Genomic DNA, 21,019 nt, shown 5'->3' on the forward strand with positions numbered 1-21,019 from the left:
TAAAATAAATGCATAGAATTACCAAAAAAACCTAATTTAGTTATCAAAATATTAAACAAACAAAAACTTTATAGACACCAGGTTAAGACTAATTGGGCTAGAGGAAAGCTTCTTATAATTGCAACTTGACCCAGTAGCTCTCAATACTTTAAGCCAGAGGTATCATATGTGGGCAATATTCTCAGGTCAGATTAAAATGTAATTGGGAAATATAAAAAATACAGTAGAACCCAGATAATGTTAAAATGCAGTTTTTTAAGTCATTATACAGCCTGCAGGTTTCATGGTCCCATTTTTATTTGAGCTTGACACCACTGCTCTAAGTCACTTGCGGAGAATATAAAAATTACCTTGTTACCTCAGCAAAAGTTCAAATTTCTAAAGAAACAAGGGAAGCGGGTAAGTCATAGAAAAATCTCCTAGGCTCTAAGCTCCATGATGCTAGGGACCTTGTCTTATCTAAATTTTGTATCTTCCATTTTGTCGTTGTTTAGTTGTTTTCAGTCGTGTTCCAACTCTTTGTGACTTCTTTTGGGGGAGGTTTCTTGGCAAAAATCCTGGAGTGGTTTGCCATTTCCTTCTTCAGTTCATTTTACAGGTGAGGAAACTGAGGCAAACAGAGTTAAGTGATTTGCCCACTGTTGCATATCTAGTAAGTGTCTGAGGCTGAATTTGATCTCAGGTCTTCCTGACTCCAGGCCTAGCACTTTATCCATTGAGCCACCTAGCTACACATATACACATAAGATAAGTACAATGTTTCATCTGCTTCTCTTATTTTAATGCATCACCATCACAGTCCACAAATTCTCCTATGTTTTAGTAGACAATTTTCATGAGTTTTCTGTGGCTTAAAAACAATAATGGATTGGTAGCCAACCTTCTGTCAGTGATCCTTTCTGAAATCAACAACGCTGGTCCTCAGTTAGCAGACATAGAGTTATCCTTTAATGGCCTTCCTTACTGGCCTTTCCAGCATGACAGAGCTTATCAAGACTTGGTCTTTCCTGGTGTTGACTTCATGAACCCAGAATTACCTTCACACAATGATGAGGCATCAAAGTGGGGCTTTAGTAAAGGACTTTGCCCATAATACATACTTAACACAGGAATGCTGAATAAAATTTGAAAAATATCTTTGACTGTATAGTAGGAGGGGACTTGATAGTCTGTTTTGTGGTGTGTCTGAGAGTAATCCATTTTTCAAATACGTGAAGTGATAGGACTTACCTAGCACCCTGTTAGATGAATCACAAAATCACTCACTGTGACTTAGTATGGGTATGGACAAAAAAGAGCTTATGTATATTTTAGAATTACATGATGAGATCATTATAGCCCTTGAACTAGTGTTGCCAAAGACCAGGCAATGCAGATTGGTGGGAATTGGCCCGTGTGCCTGAGTTTTGTTGGTTTCAATTCAATCCATTAATTCAGCAAATGTTTATTAAGTGCTAATTATGTGCAAGGTATTGCCAGAGGTGCTAGAGCTACAAGGGTAAAAATATCACAGTTCTACCTTGCATTCTATAGTCCTTAGTACACATACCATAGGTGGACTGACACAAAGTGAAACATTCAGAGCAGCTTGGTGGAGCAGGGGGTAACAACACTGGAGTTGGGGTCAGAAAGACCTGAGTTTAAATAGCTGTGTGGCCCTGCGTGAGTCACTTAGCCTCAGTAAATGAAAGTGTGTAAATGTGTAAAATGAAGTTAATAATAGCACCTACTCCCTAGATTTCTTATAAGGATTAAATAAGATAATATGTGTATAGCCCTTTGCAAACCTTAATGTGAGTTGTTATTATTCATATTGGTCTCCTGTGACTGGTACCGAATTAGCTTTAGAGTTTAACTAACAGGAATTTTTAACTTGGAGGCTGTGAACTTGTGGGTTTTTTTTAATATCTTGACTGAATAGATTTTTTAAAAGATATGTTAAACATCTTTAAAAAATATCTTTAAATATCTATTTTAAAAATAAATATCTTTTAAAATATCTATTTTTAAAATATCTATTAAAATATTTTTAATATCTATTTTAAAAACAAATATCTTAAAATATCTTTATTTTTAAAATGTCTTAAATACCTTTTTAAAATATCTTTAAATATGTGTTTTAAAATGTCTTAAATATCAAAATATCTTAAATATCTTTATTTCAACATATTTGGTTTCCTTTGTAATTCTATGTATTTTAAACAAAAATCTGAGAGGGGCCCTTAAACTTCACCAGACTGCCAAAAGTGTCCATGATACAATAAAGGTTAAGAACCCTCACTCAAAATAAAGTGAATGCTTTTGGATAACAGCGGTGGTAGCCTCAGAAGATAGGTATAATAACTACTATGATAACATGTTTTTCTCGTGCTTTATTGTTACAAAGTTCTTTGCATGTCTCTCCCATTAGAGTAAGCTGCTTGAGAGCAGGACCTGTTTTTGCCTTTCCTTATAACCCTGGTACTTAGCACAATGGCGGCACATTGAGGGAATTACTAAATGCTTGTTGACTCTCATACGTTATCTTAGTTAATCCTTCAACTGACTCTGTGAGTTGTACGTTGTGCAAGTATTTTTATCCCTATTTCGTAGATAAAGAAATGGAACCTTTGAATGGTTAAGTCCCACGCTTACACAAGGAATCAGTCAGGATTTGGATACAAACCTTCTGGCGCCAATTCCAATTCCCTTTCTAGTTTTTACTTTACTTTCCTTTTTATATCCCTAGAGCTTAATGCAGTGTCTAGTAAGTCTAATAAATGCACATTGATTGACGTCTCCTACAAAGACACCTTTCTGGGAAGATACCTCCTGATTTCTAAAGCATTCCCAGCGTACATTAACAGATATCATTAAATCTGTTAGGGATACAGATGATCAGAGATTGATAAAGTTGCCTTTCTATCTCTTGTGGTCAGCCTGATTTCTGAGACTGATCACAAAGAAACGTGGAACTCTTGTGATCTGCTCGCTCCTCAGTGCAAGCTTCTCTGTGGCCCTATCTGGGTGTTGAATCGTTGTTTATGTCCATCTATGTGGTTCAGACCTGTGCCAGCAGGATGCCTTTTGTGTGCTGCACTAATTTAATGAAGGAGCTAAGTGAAAACCCAAAACTACCCAGCTGGGGAAATCCAAACATAACATAATAGGCCAAACTGAATTTTTACTGTGACTCATGGTCTCTAAAGTTTTTGAGACAATGCAAAGAACACTTTTGGTTTTGAGTTCCTTCAGAAATAGATGATGATAATATACATTTGTTGGGCTTTTTAAGATTTACAGAGTGCTTCCATAATAATCCTGGTAAGTAGTTTAAGTGTTACTAGCCCCATTTTTATAAATGATGGAACTGAAGCTCAGAAAAGTACCTGCCGTGTAAGGGCCACAGTAAGCTTACATCAGCCAGTCTGCTTTGGCTTAGCGTGTAGCTCAACATTAAATGAAAGCCTTTTAAGTGCTGGAACTAGAGTTTCTTTCAGCCTATGGATAAAAGAAAGAAAGAGTTTCAGTAAAACGTTGAGAAAGGAGAGGAGAAGAAAGTTGAGAAGGGGCCAAGGAGAGCAGTTTTGTTACTGTCTGTGTTAACTATACTAACTATATATGTTAAATTTAACATATATTTAAAAAAATATATTTTAAAAAACCTGCACGCAGAGGAGGGAGGAGAGAGGAGAAAAACAGGGGCGAATGTAGATTAACAAAAGACAAAAAAAAAGTTATTTTAAAATAAATTTATTTAAAAACATGATATAACAGGTCACGGTTTCATGTGCAGTCCTCTCTTCTATTTATTGAAATATTCATGTTTATTTTTGTTGGTCAAATTCATAATTTAAAAAAAGATTTTTTTTTTTGTAAAAGAAGGCATAGATTCAGATTCTTTTAGAACAAATGGGAATCTGAGAGCAGTCTGTTTCAAGGCATCAACTTTTCCCTCCTCCATGAATGTGGAATATCTGTGTTCAGTTTGGCTGGAGCCAGGTGACCAGAAATCCTAATTAGGAGATAAGTTTTCCAGACAGTTTGGACACTTAGATTTTCCTTTCAGATCTGACTAGTGTTGGCATGAAGGTATGGATTGAAATTTTGTCCAGATGAGTTCATTTCCCAGAACTTTTTACCTTTCCAGAGTCCTCTAAAATGAGGCAAAGTTTGTTTTCTCAGCTAAGGGTATTTTTCCCCCCAGAAAGGTTTCTAATGTACCTACTAGGGCCAAAGAATGATTTTATTCCAATGTTGAAAAGCAGGCATTTGACTCATTATTTAGACTTTTTTAAAAAAAGTCATTTATTGGTACTCTAGGGTCTGCAAAGCACTTTACCAATATCATCTCATTTATTCTCACAACCACCCTGGGAAGTAGGTGCTGTTAAGTGCCTTGCCCAGGTTCACACAATTAGTAAGTATCTGAAGGTGAATTTTAACTCAGGTCTGCCTGACTACAAATCTATCCTCTATCCATTGTGCCACCTACCTGCCTCTAAAGGAAATAATGGTAAACCCACAGAAGAGTGAGACAAATTTTACCTTCACTCTTTCCTTCATCCTTCCACGTGTGTGTCCCTTCTTACCTGGCTGAAAAGCTTTAATATAGCTTCTGTTGTTCCTGAATTAGGCCTTTGAAAGGTATCCTACAGACCCTAATAGAACACTGACTTTGGACTCAGAGGACCTGAGTTCAAATCTTGCCTTGGATGCTTTCTGTCCACCTCCATGAGCTTCTGTAAAATAAGAGGTTTGGGCCAGACAGCTACAGAGGGTCCCTTCGTGCTCTAGATCTCTGTTCTTATGGCTGTATGATACATTTGGCCTTTAAACACCATATATTAAAGTCTGTGGCATGGCCATTCTTTGTTTAAGGAAAAAGATTTTGGGCCTAATAGCGTTTGTTCCCATATGGAGCTTATAGCTTACTTTTAGTAAAAGTTGCAAACTTTGAAAGGAAAACGCATTTCAATGTTTTTCCAAGTATGCTCACTGTGTGAGTTCCCTGGATCACCATGCATTTTGCTTTTATATATCTGCAGTGCCGGTGAGTATAGACAGTTAATAAAACAGCTATGCTTGAGAAGAGAAATTTTCTGTTTGCAACGGAGACCAGAAAGCCCCAGCCCAATGGAAAGATATTCATCCAGACCTAATCACTTGGCAGGCAGAATGAAAAATACCAATCCCAAACGGTCGGGTGGCTTCCGAGTTCTTTCCAGGAGCCTAGTGAGGCTGCCCAGTTGCCATGGCAATTGTAGAGTCAATACAGGCGGATAAAGTTGCTGGAGCTGCCACAGTCACTTTCCAGAAAGTGATCCCGGGGGTCTGGCACACACCTGCTCCTCCATCAGCACCAGGTGGCCGAGGCCAGTAAATGAGAATGTGGAAATGAAGTCTCCCCCCCCCTGCAATGAATGAAGGATCAAAGTTTTTATTAACTTTATCCCAGCCTCAAATCTGCCTGTTGTTGAGTCAGCTGCTTGAAAAACCTGGTGTGTGCAGTCAGTTAATGTTCGTTTTTTTTTTTCTCTTCATGATCAGGTATCGTGCACGATATTGGTAAGAAGTGTAAATTTCCCAAACTCATTGCAGCCCAATGGTAAACACAGGTGATGGGGCTAAATATTGTTATTAGTGATCATAAATATTTCTGGCTTTTCATTAGCCAAATATGCAGCTGCTTTTAATCCTGAAAACTGGCACAGGCCACTGGTGCCTCTGAAATGAAACCTGGATGAATCTGATACTGTTATTTCTCATCATAATGCATGGTGTTTAGCATACTTTAAATCCAGCTGTGATAACTGTTGCCTTAAGCTGAAGTTGTTTTATTCTTTTTAATTTAACTAGGTTGTTTTTAGCTCAAAATATTCATTGCTTTAAAGGAGGGGAGTTGGTGGTGGTGGTAGTAAACAGAGCACAAAGGATGGAGCATTTGAGAAGAAGCAATATGAGCTGTTCCAGCATGGGATTCTCTCTCGTTAAGACAATGAGTGAACAGTGGGCCAAAAGATGAGACAGGCACAGAACTGGTTTAGTACCAGAACAGCTGAGGAGAGTCACAAGCAGGGATTTTTGGAGCAGGCCCAGGTCACTTGACCCATCCCAAGTTATCGGTTGGTCAATTCTGAGGATGCCCAAGTCGTTCAGAATGCATAGCCCTCTGCTATGTGCCATCTGTCAGAATTCACCATTGCAGGATATGGCTCATTTCCTGGTGTTGTGCAGGACTCACCACCCCAGAGTGCCGGGGGAGACAGGATTCTGCACTAGACAAGCCCAATTGGGAAGTCTTTCTGTTCTGCTAGTAATTGCTTCAGTGATCAGAGGATGTTTGTGCCATAGTGGCTTTTTGCATCTCTTGTCCGAGACCCTTGCTGTGGTGTCTTTCTTCTCTGAAATCTTCATTTGGAGAACTCATAGCCTTCTAATTTGTGGCAGCCCTCAGAGACAATAAGACTAGAAGTGATCTAATAATTCCCTTCTTGGGCACATGGTCTTGTCTTGTTAAACATCTTTTGTTGTTTAACTCCTTTCTGACTTTTACTTTTAGTTCCATTCTTAGTCTAGATTCAGCGATTAGGATATTTCTCTTATCGTCATTCTATTGCCCTTCTGACCTTTTGCCATACTTGATGTATCAAACACCAGCCATTGACTTTGTCTACTCCTGAATCATATAACACCACTTTGGAAAGACAAGGAACTTGCAAACCTGTGAATTTACCACTGAAATCATGCTTTCTAACTTCAACAGGGTTTTTGTAATCCCTGAGCAGTCCTTTTATTCTTCTCTTGCTGTTTTATGGAGTTCTGGACCTGAGATGCCATCTAGCTTTATACACGTGAACTTAGACAAAAGGCCAACAGGAAAGCTCTCATTCCCCTCTTCTTTTTTGTTTGTTTGTTTTTAGGCAATTGGGGTTAAGTGACTTGCCCAGGGTCACACAGCTAGTAAGTGTCAAGTGTTTGGTCTGAGGCCGGATTTGAACTCAGGTCCTCCTGACTTCAGGGCCGGTGCTCTATCCACTGCGCCACCTAGCTGCCCCTCATTCCCCTCTTTTTACAAATAAGGAAACTGTTGTCCAGAGAGAGTTAAGGTGATTTGCTCTAGGTTGCATAGATTATGGGCTTGGGCTAGATAGAACCTGTGTCTCCTGTATCTTTCAGTCCAATGTTCTTTCTATTATACTGTAATGAGTTTCTCTAGCTCCCTCCAACAGCAGCTGTGGCATAAATTCTCAAGACTTCAGTCCTACCTTTCCTCCCTCTTAAATTAGGTAAACATTTGTTTATTGGCTGGTGGCTTCACCTCTTTTTTTTTCTTTTTTAAACTGAGATCAGTCATTGTGTTTGCCCCACTACCCTTGTCCTCACTTCACTATCTGTATGCACTCACTGTTTCATTCCTTTTCCTCTAATGCAGTTGTTCCTATTTCATGGGTCCAGAACCTTTTGGGGATTCTCAACGATGATCCAAGGTTTTGTGCTAAAAATTCTTTAATGACACCTTAAGCAGTAAGTAATAATAGAGTATTACGAGTATATTAAATTACCTTGTAGAATCAAATTTTTTTTAAAGGAGTTCAAGGAACAAAAAGCATTGGGATGCTAACCTTTCTACATGTAGCCTGTATCTTGTCCTTTCCCATCTGCTGTCGGCTGTGTCATCTGTAAAATAGAGATCATTATACATGCTGTACTTAGTTGACAGGGTTGTTGTGAGGAAAGTGATTTGCAAACCCTAAAGAAAGTGCTATATCAATGTGTGATGTTATGCACAATTCATTCCTTCTTTAATTAATCCTTCACCATCTGGCTTATAACTCCACCTCCCAGTGAAATAGAGAGTGGTCACCTCTCCGTGTAATTGAAAGGTTTATACCAGGGATGGGGAATCTGTGGCCTAGAGGGCCTCAAGGCTGCAGGTTCCCCACCCCTGATTCATACTCTGTCCTCACCTTCCTTTCCTTGATTCCTCTAACGACCACCTTCTCCTTCTTAAAATACTTCAAAAATACCTCGATAGTCCTGACTTTCTTTCTTTTCTAAATGATCCTTTTTTTTCCCTCATAAGGGTTCCACTGTCTCTCCTTCCCTAACTGTAGGTGCCTGTCAAGGCTGAATTCTTGAGCTCTTGTCATTCCTTTTTTAAATGTTTTTCCTTTAGAGAGCCAACTTATCCATTGCATAGTTTCGGTTGTTACATCTATGCAAATGTCTGTCAAATCTCTGGTCCTGACTTCTCACCGAGTTTCCTTAGTCTTGCTTCGCCCTGCCCTCACCTCAGACTTGACGCATTGATATTGAAACATCTGAAAAAGGATCTGGGCATTTTAGTGAACCGAAAGCTCAGTGGGATTTCACAATAGGACATGACAGCCAAAAAGCGATGGATATATAACATATGACCGTAACAGTGGAAGTGATTGTCCTGTCCTGTGCTACTCTGATGAGACCATAGGTGGAATATTGTGTCCAGTTCTGGGAGCCTCATTTTAGGGAGGACGGGGACAGGTGGGAGCATGTCTAGAGAAGGGCAACTGTAGTGATGGGGAGGGACTGGAGACCAGGCTATACAAGTACCAGTTGGCTGAACTAAGAATACTTCTTTGTCTGAGAAAAGATTTGGGGAAAACAAGATTGCACTCATCAAGTGTTTGAAGGGCTTTCATGTGGACAAGGAAATAAACTAATTCTGCTTGGTCCTAGAGAGCAGAATAAGGAGTAAAAGCAGATTTAGGCTTTGTGTAACAAAAAACCTAATAGAGCTATCCAAAGGAAGAATTGGATGTTTAAGAAGGTAATGAGGGCACTGTTACTGGATAGGGGGGAGAGGGTGGTCTTCAAGTGGATGATGGTCAGCCACTTTTAAAGATGATTTTTCAGGTGTGGCTTAAATTAGATGATCCCTGAGATCCAGCTCAGAAATCCTGTGTAAACTCATTTTCTCCCCAATGTCTCCCCACCACTCCCAAATTCTCCCTATGTCCGTGGGATCACGAAGAGTTGGACACAACTAAACAACAACAATTCCCATCAGTGGCACCACCTTTATCCCAGTCTTTGAGGTTGGAAGTCTTAGAATTACATAGACTACTGCAATATATGCCACGTCTTTAATTTCTCCTTTCTGTCTGTGTGACCTTGTATAATTTACTTTACATTTCTAGGTCTCCATTTCTCAATTATAAAACGAAGAGACCTATGATCTTTTTCAGGACAGATAGGTGGCACAAAGGATAGATTGCTGGGCCTGGAGTCAAGAAGACCTGAGTTCAAATCAGGCCTCAGACCCTTACTAGCTGTGTGACACTGGGCAAGTCATTTAACCCTGTTTGCCTCAGTTTCCTTATCTGTAAAATTAGCTGGAGAAGGAAATGGCAAACCACTCCAATATCTGTGCGAAGAACTTGGAATTAGAAAACCTGGATTCAGACCACACCTCAGATAGTTACTGGCTGCGTGACCCAGGGCAAGTCACTAAGACCTCTTTGTGTGTGTTTGTGAGAGGGGTTGGACGAATAGCCTCTAAGTTGTGATTTCATGATCTTATGAACTAGAATCATGTCCCTCCTCTACAAAGTAACTTTCACTGACTCCCCATTTCCAAGTATATAAAATCCAAACTCCTAAATTGACATTCATTGCCCCTCTACCATTTGATCTCAGCCTTATCCATCTTTTCTCTGTGTACTCTGTATTCCAGCTCTATTCCTCAGACCTGTTTCATATTTTCACACCTTTTTTTTCTTTGCTTACCCAGTCCCCTATTTCTGGAATTCCTACTCCCACACACATTCCAAAATTCTTTCTTTTGGAATTCTTCATTCCTCAAAGCTTTCCTCACATCATCTTTCCTTTATGAAGGCTTCTCTGAAATCCTTCCAACCAGAGATGGTCACTCCCTCCCCTAAACTCTTGTAGCATTTTTTTCATACTTCCTTATTCTGCCTTGCCATATAGTTGTCTGTGTCTGTTTCTTATCTCCCATACTTGGAGTTGGGGACCATGTTACAGTAATCTTTTTATTTCTGAACATAATGGATAATAAACGTGTGGATTAACTTAGCAAAAAAGTTGACTCCCTCTAAAAGAAGCCCCATGGTTTACAATTTTAAGACAAGAGAAGAACAATTAGAACCAGGAGGGCCATCCTCCGGGCTCTAACCTTTTCTGCCCAGCAGTTCTGATGACCTTCACCTTCAGGAATGCTGTCTCCCATCCAGGAGCTGCATCTGGAGCAGAGCCCTGCCGTGTGTTTGCATTCATTACCGGTGGGGTTTGTATTTATATAAGATGGATAGGAATCATTTGAGTGACCTTGTTGCTACATGTGATTAACAGGATGGATTTTTAGGCAATCAGAGGGAGAAAAGTGACCCCAGGCAGAGTTTTATGTGCTCTGTTTGCTGAACCTTTGCATTGTTAGCATTTTTTCACTGTTAAATAGGATTCCCTTACAGTGACTGGAATATTTCATTTTGACTTACTTCTTACGTTTGCAGTTTTACTGAGCTCATTTGTGCTGTTTTTAGTTAGTAGATGGAGAGAAAGCCCCCTGTGTTAACTGGTCCCTGGTTTAGAAGGCTATTAGTCAGAGGTAGAAGAAATGGTTGTTTTTGTTGTTTAAGTAGTCATGTGCTGGGCAATCTGTGGCTTCCCTGCCAGATTAATCTCTGTGCCTGAAACGCCTTCCCTCTGTCTAGTCACCAAATAAATGGGAAGGAGTATGAATCATGGGAAAGATCACTGGATTAGGAGTCAGAATCTGCCTCTTAAAAATGGTGCGACCATGGGGGCAGCTAGGTGGAGCAGTGGATAGAGCACCGACCCTGGATTCAGGAGGACCTGAGTTGAAATCCAGCCTCAGACACATAACACGTACTAGCTGTATGACCCTGGGCAAGTCACTTAACCCCATTGCCTAGCCAAAAAAAAAAAAAATGGTGTGACCATTCATCCTTTGGGCCTCAGGTCCTCATCTTCAGGGGGAGTTAGACTCAATGACCTGTAAGGTCCCTTCTAATTCTAAGACTATGACAGTGCTATGATGATAGGAGCATCCAAGTAGAAAGAGCCCCTGACCTGAAGTTAGGAAGACCCGAGTTCAGATATGGCTTCTAAGAGGGCAATAGGAGATCCCAATAAACATGTCTCGTTTTCACCTGGGCAGGTCTCAGTGGAAGCTTTTGTCTAGAGTCCAGACTGTCCTCTATTCTACTTACTGAGAATCCAAAAATTTGACTTTTTTTTCTTTGTCTGTCCTGTTTCCTGATTCCTGGAACCATCTCTGTATTTCTTGTGCTTTTCCAAACCCCAAGGGGCTGAGTAAAGGGGGTTGTTGGGGGAAAAAAAGAAGTTCTTGGACCTAGGAGAAGACCTTCTTTGTCTAGAATTCTTACCTGGAATAACCTCAGAGCAGGTCAGCACCACTGTAGGAAGAAAAGGTCCAGGACTCTTTTAGCTGTTGTAATGTCAGTCAGTGAACACAATTTTGGCTTAAAGGCTGCAGGAACAGGCCCATTGATCTTTAGATTTTGGAGTTTTTTAAGAAAAGCAAAAAGAAGTTATTGATCAACATGATAAGCACTGACCATTAGGAAGATTGTTCTGACTATTTCTTTCTATTGTAGATTGAACAAATGAGGAGTGAGTTGCTACAAGAGAGAGCTGTAAGGCAAGATTTGGAGTGTGACAAGATTTCCCTGGAGAGACAGGTAAGGGCTCTAGCCAGCCCATACTAAGGAACCTCTCTCCCTCATTGGCTGTGGTCTTGCTGGCACCTGTAAAGGTCACCAGCCTCCTTAAATACTATTTCAACTTGAAGCCCCATTGCCCTCTTATTTCCACTTACAGGCCTAAGTTACTTTGGGATTCATTAAATGTAATCAGATGTGCAAGTATGAATTGCAGAGAATGATTAGTAGCATCCCCGTCATTTTTAACTCACTGGGCAAATTATTGTCCAATTATATGCTTCACTATTAGTTGATTGGCTAATGGCTTGTTTTTTTGTTAGTTTGAAAACCAAAAGGCAGCACATGTGTGTCACTTTAACATCCAGATGGCATAGTTGGAAATCTTAAGTCTTAGATAGAATGCATGCCTGGGATTCCAAGGCTTAAAAGTAAATCCCCTTAAAAATATCCTCTTGCCTTCCAGGAAGTTTTGTTCAATTCTCACTTAACTGGTTACTGAGTCCCTCACTTGTTCTCACTGAAAGAATATTTACCACGTACCTAATTATACCTAATATTCTGAGAACTCTGCTGAAAGAGAGCTTTGTAGCCACGCTCTCATGATAGAATCATGTCACTCCTCCACTCAGGAATCTTCATTGCTTCCCCATTGCTTCCTAAAGGAAATTCAGATGCCTTAGCCTGGCTTCTAAGACCCTCTGCAGCCCACCTTATCTTTTATTAATTCTTTTCATGTACATTATACTCCAGCCAAACTGGATTACATGTTCTTTACATGCAAGATTTCTGTTTCCAGAATAAGGATTTAAAGAGCCGGATAGTTCACCTGGAAGGTTCATATAGATCTAGTAAAGAAGGTCTAGTGGTGCAGATGGAAGCCAGGATCTCAGAGCTAGAAGACCGGCTGGAGAACGAAGAGAGGTAAATACAGTGGAACTGCTACCCCACAGTACCAACCTCCATGCTTCTAATAATAGTAACACGTTACATTTATATAGCGCTTTAAGGTTTGAAAAGAGCTTTACATACATTCTGTCTTTTGAACCTTACAACATCCCTGTGAGGTAGAGGCTATTATCATTCCATTTTTTTGCTAAGGAAACTGAGGCTCACAGAGGTTAAATCACATAACTTATCATAGGAACCTAAAATTAGAACTGGATGAGCTCTTCAAGGTCAATGAGTTTGACCTAATCTGTTTTCAGTGTTTGACTTCCTTGGCTCTGCCCTGAAGTGAATCAGGTGTCCTTCAGTGACTTATCTTGAACTTTTCCTCACTCTAGGGCCGCTCTACCAAACAATCTAGGAAGATGAGGTAGCTGGTTCTTGTGGGGTGATGCTGGTTCTCATTTCTTCTTCCCCAATTTTCCAGGGACAGAGCTAATCTTCAGCTGACCAATCGAAGACTGGAAAGGAAAGTGAAGGAGTTGGTGATGCAGGTAGATGATGAGCATCTCTCTTTAACTGACCAAAAGGACCAGGTAAGAAGAAACTGATGCCTCTGGGATCTGATACTTCACTGTGATTGTGACTTTCAGGCTGGGAGGTGTGAGGTACAGAAAACAGGATCCTTAGAGTCACATTTTATGGGAGAATCCAGAAAAGAGAAAAACCTTTTGCTTTTCACACCTTTTATTTTATTTATTTATTCATTTATTTACTTATTTTGATGAGGCAATCAGGGTTAAGTGACTTGCCTAAGGTCACACAGCTGGTACGTGTCAAGTGTTTGGTCTGAGGCCGGATTTGAACTCAGGTCCTCCTGACTTCAGGGCCGGTGCTCTATCCACTGCAGTGGCACCTAGCTGCCCTTTTTTACCTTTTTTTCTAAGCAGTGATATGTAAATTTCCCTAATGGTCTCTTTGAGTCTCTAATAAGGGATACAGGATAGATTTGAAACAATAGGGAGAGAAGTAGCAAGTGACCATGGGTTGGTTCCTCTCAGTAAATCCTCTTTATTGATCTGAAAAAGGGACCTCACACACCATCCAGTCCATCCTTTTCATTTTACAGATGAGGAAACTGAGGCCCAGGAAAATTAAGTGACATACAGGCAATAATCAGAGGCAGGATTTGAACACTGGTCCTCTGATTCAAGTCAGAGTATTTTCTACTGTACCAAGGGAGAAGGAGGAGGGAGAAGAACCTGGCCCGTTCTGGAAATAGTTCTAAAGTTCTGAGAGGAGGGGAAGGGAGGGGAGAGAAAGTGAAATGGTGATATGGTACATTGTTTGTGGAGACACTATATCTCCTGGGAACCAGCACCAAAGCTCCAGCCACCATCCCAGAGTTGCTGACTATGCAGTTTGCTTTCTTAAGTGACAGCAAGAATGATGGCACTCACTTAGCATGATTATACTATCCTCCCCCTTGGGGTTAATTAGGTGGGGGGAAGGGAGCAGGCCTGATCTAGCTGAGACCAAAGCTCTCTATTTTATAGCAGGGTATATAATATCTACCCAAACATGGCTGCAGCTGACAGGGGTTGAGATGTGGGGGAATAGCAACTCCAACCAAAACACATCAGTGGGTATGGGACCTTTCAGTGTATCTGCAGTAAAGATTTCAGCAGTACAGTGGTGAAAATCTAAGGCTTCATTTTTAAAAGGCCACCCTACTGCTATGTACCCCAAAGAACTCAAAGAGGAAAAGGATCTATACGTACAAAAATATTTATAGCAGCTCTCTTTGTCGTGGCAAAGAACTAGAAACTGAGGGGGTGCTCATCATTTGGGAAATGGCTAACCAAATTGTGGTATATGAATGTAATGAAATACTATTGTACTGTAAATAATGACAAAAGGGATAGTTTCACAGAAAACTGGGAAGATTTGTATGAACTGATGCAGAGTGAAGTAAACAGAACCAGGAGAACAATTTAGAGTATAATAAGAACATTGTAAAAATCAATAACTTTGAAGGTCTCAAGAACTCTATTGAATGCAAAAAACTATCTACGATCACAGAGGACCCATGATAAAACATGACAGAAAGATAATGATGCAGAGTGAAGCATTTTTTTGGATATGGCCAATATGGGAACTTGTTTGCTTACTATGTTGCAAGTGTTTTGTTTTTGTTTCTTTGTTTTGTTTTCCCCCTGGGGAGAAGGTAGGAAGGAGAAAAAATACATTTTTGTTAATTGAAAAAAATTAAAGTTTTAAAAAGGCAAACCTGATTGTCCTGGATTATCACCAGCCTTGAGAGTTTTATCTCCTCCTTTTTTCTGAGAATGGATAGAAGCTTTTCAAGTATTTCTGTATTACAAGGTATTTAAGTATTTTAAGTATTACTGGGTCTTTGCTGTTGCAAGAGGGCTGGAGGAGTGGGGCTGAGGTCAGAGGTTTCTATCAAACCCCCTCCCCCCCTTCCCAACCCAGGTGCCACTAGCATTCATTCTCATTCTCTCTCCCTCTCCCTCTCCCTCTCTCTCTCCCCCTGTGCCCGTCCCTCTCCTTCTCTCTCTCCCTTTCCTTCTCTCCCTCTCCAGCTGAGCTTACGTTTAAAGGCAATGAAGCGCCAGGTTGAGGAAGCAGAAGAAGAGATTGACAGGCTGGAAAGTTCAAAAAAGAAGCTTCAGAGAGAGCTGGAAGAGCAGATGGATGTGAATGAGCAGCTACAGGGGCAGCTCAGCAACATGAAAAAGGACTTAAGGTGGGGGCATTCATCATCACATCATCACAAGCCCTCCCATTGGTCTTCATAGCCCTTTCACATATTGTCCCGTTTGATCCTCACAAATGCCCTCTGGGAGGAACAGAGTATATATTATACTTGTTCTATGGGAGGAGGACACTGCATCCCAGAGTTAGCTCAATGACTTGCCCAAAGTCACCCGACTAGGTAGTGGAAGAGCCAGAACTAGAACTCCTGTCTCTTGAGCTCTCATCCAATATCCCATCATGCTCTGCTGCTTTCATATAATAAGGAGAACTAACATTGATATAGCACTTTAAGGTTGCAAAATGTTATCTCATTTGATCCTCACAAAGATACAGTGAGGTAGGTCCATAAAACCCAGTTTACAGAACAGAAACTGAAGTTGAGAGAGTTGAAGTGACTTGTCCAAGGTCACACAGCTTCTACATGTCAGATGCAGGATTTGAATTCAGATCTTATTCCAAGTTCACCGCTCTTTCCATTATGTCATCTAGCCTCTATGAGAACATGATGAAACTTCATCTCTAGGTCATAACTTAATTATAGGATCTAGAGCTCAATGATTCTGGCAACCCAAGGCCAGCTGTAGGAAGGAGCCTTCCCTTTAATGATAATAAATAACTCATATTTGTATACTACTTATAAGGTAGGTAGTGCCTCATCAGGTGAGGAAACTGAGGCTCTGATAGGTAGTGATTTGTCTTGCCTTAGTTGGGATTCAAAACTGCATTTCCTACTTCAAGTCAAATATTCTTTTCTTTATGCTATGTTGTCTCTACCTAGGAGTCCAAAATTAGGGGGAAAATAAGGTCATGGGAATTGCTTTTTAAGGCCTAGACTTGTTGACTGCCTCATGACTGAGGGAATTAAGAAAGCCAATAAACCAGTGCTCTCTGAATAGTGAATAGGGCCATGAATTTCTGTCTGTAATCTTTTCTTAGCTCAGGTTCAGTTGACTGGTGTTGAGGTGTTGTGCTCAGAGGCTTATGATGGCATTTATGCCCTTAGGGGAATTTTTGCAAGCAGCAGTTTTCTTGGCATAGTGACCCATCAGATAGACCCATCATTGAGAGGTACGGACACCATGTTTTTAAGGTTCTAGTCGCTCTTTTGAGGGAGGTAGGCTCCTCATAGAGGAGTGAGAATCACAGAAGAGTTCACCAGAGATGTTACAAATCTCTTAGGACTGTGATGGTGACGGGACTAGAATCTAGGTCTCCTGATCCAACATGGGGCCCTATTTAATCAACCAGACACGTCTTCTCAGCCTGTTATGATAGAATCCTAGATATAGAAACTGTGAACTGAATATTTACAGAGTCATAGAGCTAGAACAGAGGCCATCTAATCTAAAACACTTATTTTATAGTCGAGGAAACTTTGGTCAGGGGGCTTAACTTTCCCCAAGGCATATAAGTAATAAGCATCAGAGGCAGGATTGGAATCCAGGACTCAACACATGAGAGTTCTTTTTCTACTGTACCATTCTATGCAGACTATGGATTGCTAGGAAGTTGTACAGTGGATAGAGAGCTGAACTTGGAGTCAGGAAGACTCAAGTTCAAATTCTACCGTAGTCACTTACTAGCTGTATGACCCTGGGCAAGTCATTTAACCTCTCTCTGCCTTAGTTTCCTCAACTGTAAAATGGAGATCATAACAACACCTACCTCCCAGGGGGGTTATGGGGATCAAATGAGGTGTAATACATGTAAAATGCTTTGCAATCTTTAAAGTGCTGTAGAAATGTTAGCTGTTATTATTGTAATGATTATTGTTGCCTTACCGACCATGGCACTAGCAACCATGTTATTTTTGTCTTCACAGACACAAGAAGATGCCAAGTAAAGTGCTGGATGATCTCGATGATGATGATGATGACGACTTCAGTACTGATGGGGGTAGTCTATATGAAGCACCCATGGGATATCCATTCTCAAAGGAAAATGACCCCACTAAATTTGCTTCTGCTTCCCTCAGTGTTTGAGCAGCACATCATCTAAACAAGCCACCAAAGTGTAGTTGACCAGAGCCAGATGCATAAAAGGGTCCATCTGGAGTGGAGACCTTCCCCCTTTATTCACAACATGTGCCATTTCCTCAAGTATTATAAGCCTCACTTTGGGTAGCCAGGCTGCAGAGCAGCTCTCACATCCAAGGCAGGTAGTTCCTGTGTTATAAAACATTTAGAAACCTGATAGATAGGGCTTACCACTGGTTATTTACCCTTTGAGCACCAGCTCATATGGTAAAAAAATCAAGGTGGTTAAAAAATCAAAAACAACATCAAATGAGGCCACGATCCATGTGAATTATTTGCCCCTAGTCAGCACCATTTGATTGTGTTCACTGCCCAACCTGATGATTCCAAATGACAGGATATAGGGCCTAGTTTCTATTTAAATAATGATATATCTCCTAGAATCTGATGATCCCACATGCCAGGGTATAGGTATAAGTTATATTTAATAACTCTAAGTTGGGGAAATCTGATGTATAGGTTGTAAATATGTTAAACTAGACCTCGCTGACTTCTCTAGTTCCATTTTGGAAAGCTACAGAAGTTTTATAGGTCAGCTTCATATGTAAAGTATACAAATCTATATTAAGTATTATATCTTTTTAAATAAGAAACTACTAGATTTTAAGTATTAAGATTGATTAATGACCATTCTGAAAATCAATATAAAAAGGAGATGGCTGAGTCTTGAAGGAATTTAAGTAATAATAGCCATGTTCTTTGAAAAAGCCATTTTTTTTAATAAAGGGGAGGTAGTCAGAGAGTCAGTGGTGGTTGTTTTTCCCCCTCTACCTGCAGATCAAACTGTTTCATTCTTTATCTCTGGATTGATTTTCATTCTTACATGTAAAATGTACATTTTACATTTAGTGACAAGCTGAGATATGTCACCACCACTTTCAAGCTTTCTGGGGTGGGGTGGGGGGGAGGATTTGTCTTCCAACTTTAGCTCTCTGACAGTCAGCAGTAGGTGACAGCTGCTGCATACAGTATAAGCAACCTTGCCACTGATGAAAGCCTCCTCTACCCCAGCCTTCATTGCTTGTTCTCCCAGGCTCCTAAATGGGATAATGCCAAGAGATGGTGAAATGGTGAGAGGTCATGACTGAAACAAGAATTCAGAGTGTTGAAGACAACAGGAGAGAGCTAGGAAGATCATGGGAGTAAGAGAGAGCATTGGATATAGGATGAGAGGAGTAAGGAAAAATGGAACCAGGGAGGAATAAGAAAATAAAAGAGTCCTAAGTTAGAAAGGATGAGTAGGTAGAACATGGACTGAGGAGGATCTAAGGTCTCGGTACATTTAAGTACATTTAAGAAGGTGGGCAGATGGAAATAGTGCCATGAAAAAAGCAGGAGCTACTGAAGAAGTCCCTTAATTTCTGAAAACTATGCCTTTGGGTGGCATAGGGAGCTTAGTCCTTCTTCTCTCTTGACACCACTAAAGCCCTGAAGGTGGTGATTAGAAAAGAGCATGTGAGAAATAGGTAGGTAGCTTACTAGGAATCCAGGAGCTGGGCCTCATGGGCTGTGGTAGGATGGAGATAAAAGGCATGGCTGGCCATTGCCATTCCCTCTCTTGAAAGTTGTCACAGGTTATACAGCATACTTAGTGTTTCCTATTAATCACTTCCCTTAAGTCCAGGATGGGTCTTTGCCATGTAATGTGTTGGTCATGGCTGGTACATGGCATATATCCTCTGGCCTGATATGACACCAGGGCCATCAGGGAACCCCAAAGTGGACAAAGTAGCCTTCAGCCCAGGAAGAAAACATTAAGAGCCTTGGATGTAGTGAAAGAGTGAGAGCTAATGGGACTTGGTCACTGCAACTGTTTTCACAGGTTGCCATGTGCCATATTGGATGGTAGGAGTAGGGCTTAGGTAATGGACAAGAGAGCCCACATCACTAAGGGGGACAGGAAATCCCAGTGGAGTCATCCTTCTGTCTCCTTCTAATTCCCCAATCGTGGAGTTTCCTAGAACTCTCAGAGACATGCCAGTTCCTGGATCTCTCTAGGAAGTATGAGTGATTTGGATCAACACCCTCTCCCCATTCTCTCCCGTCTGTCTTAAGAATCCGATGGTCAAGGGATGACAGCCAGGGTCCACAATCACACTTTGGTCCCAGTTTTGGAGGCTTATTCCAACTTTCTTTCCCCTTGATTGTGTTATATAAAGGCAGGACTGGAATTTTTCCTTCTCTGCGGATTGGGGATCTCGGGAGCCCCGCCCTAGACCTCTTCAGCCTCTCTGGGGCCCCTTACAATCGTGTGATGACTCGGGGACGCAAGTGCCGTGACCGTGTTCTGGGCAGCTGTCTAGATTTAGTGTTCACTTTTTCCAGTAGGAGTTTGCAGTAAGTGCTCCTCAGTCTGACCTTCACCATCCTGCTGTTTTCATCATTAGCACGGTAACCATCCTGCCTGACTGAAACTGTCTTATCCCACCAATAGCTAAATGACTGGTGAGTTAGGTCTATTAACTCAGCAACTTCTTTTATGGAAGAAGAATGTCGTGAGTTCAGCCAAGCAGGACTACTAAGAGAAGGGGGCGAGAGGGACGGCTCTCTCTTGAAAACAAATGCAGCGACCAGCCTGGGTTATAAGAAAGGAAGCTTTGAAAGTATTTCATGATAATATTTTAACAATTCCTATTTTGTTTATAAATTTAATTTCCATACTACCTGGATTTGAATATAATTGGTGATTAACTCGCATATATGCACCAGATAGATTTTTGGGCCCATTTCTGCCACTGGTTAGTGGCTATGTGACATTGGGCAAGTCACATATTCACCTTGAGGAAAGTGAATTAGATGATCTATAAGGTCGTTTCCAACTTTAGAATTCCATGATTCTTTCATTCTCTTATATATATGAATACTTTCCCCACTTATCTCTTTAATGACTAACCCAAAGAACCTTCTCACTAATGTTTTCTATAGCTCTGTGAAAAACACATTTTTGTTTTTTTTTTAAAAGAAGGCAGTTGGACCAAATGCACAACGCTGTGACGACAATCATCAGAAAATTGTATTTTTTTGTGATTTTTAATTACTTTGCATTTATGAATACCTTTTTACGACGCCGGTAGACGTGTGTTCAGCTCAGTTTTCTACTTGGCCATAGTTTAGTTGCTGCTATTTATCACCGGGAAGATATATTTTCGTCGCAGCTACCTCTGTGTACATGAAACTGTAAACACCAAGGTCACTTTTCAATAAACAACGTCCATCAACCTCAATTCTTGCATTATTTGTTTCCATTATCGCCCCACAGTTGAGTTCTGTTCACTGTCCCCAAAAGACTAATCAGAGTAGGCAGCCAGGTAAAAGACTGGATATGAAGTGACTTTAGCAGACAGGACTTACGAGAGTAGGAGAAACCAGTCCAGGTGAGTGCCCTGAGGGGCTAGTGTGACTGGGAGCAGGCTAGGGCAGACAGGGTATGTTGAAAATCTGCCTGAAGAGAACAACTGGTAATTTATTTAGTTTAATTTTATAGTTGACTTACAAAGCACTTTCCTTACAGCAAACTTGTTTATCTATTCCCATTTTATAGACAAGGAAACAGACTCAGAAAGCTTTTGACCTGCCAAGAGGCATAGATCAAATTCCAGAGCTGGGACTTGGAGTTTTAAATTTTAT

General features: G+C 40.7%; 1 protein-coding gene across 5 annotated transcripts in view; it reads left to right on the plus strand.

Annotated features, from left to right (window-relative positions):
- Positions 1–20,616, plus strand: part of CGNL1 (cingulin like 1) — a 202,359-nt gene extending 181,743 nt beyond the window's left edge. For all 5 annotated transcript variants that reach the window (XM_027840827.1, XM_027840831.1, XM_027840828.1 and 2 more), the window contains 5 exons: positions 11,625–11,708; positions 12,487–12,611; positions 13,063–13,171; positions 15,182–15,345; positions 17,179–20,616. In XM_027840827.1, the coding sequence (XP_027696628.1) occupies positions 11,625–11,708; positions 12,487–12,611; positions 13,063–13,171; positions 15,182–15,345; positions 17,179–17,338 (642 nt within the window). In that variant the 3' untranslated portion in view covers positions 17,339–20,616. The remainder of the gene's footprint in view (positions 1–11,624; positions 11,709–12,486; positions 12,612–13,062; positions 13,172–15,181; positions 15,346–17,178) is intronic.
- The last annotated feature ends 403 nt before the right edge of the window (positions 20,617–21,019 follow it).

The sequence above is a fragment of the Vombatus ursinus genome, unplaced genomic scaffold (assembly GCF_900497805.2).
Source record: "Vombatus ursinus unplaced genomic scaffold, bare-nosed wombat genome assembly UNPS02014848.1, whole genome shotgun sequence".
NCBI classification, from domain to species: Eukaryota; Metazoa; Chordata; class Mammalia; order Diprotodontia; family Vombatidae; genus Vombatus; species Vombatus ursinus.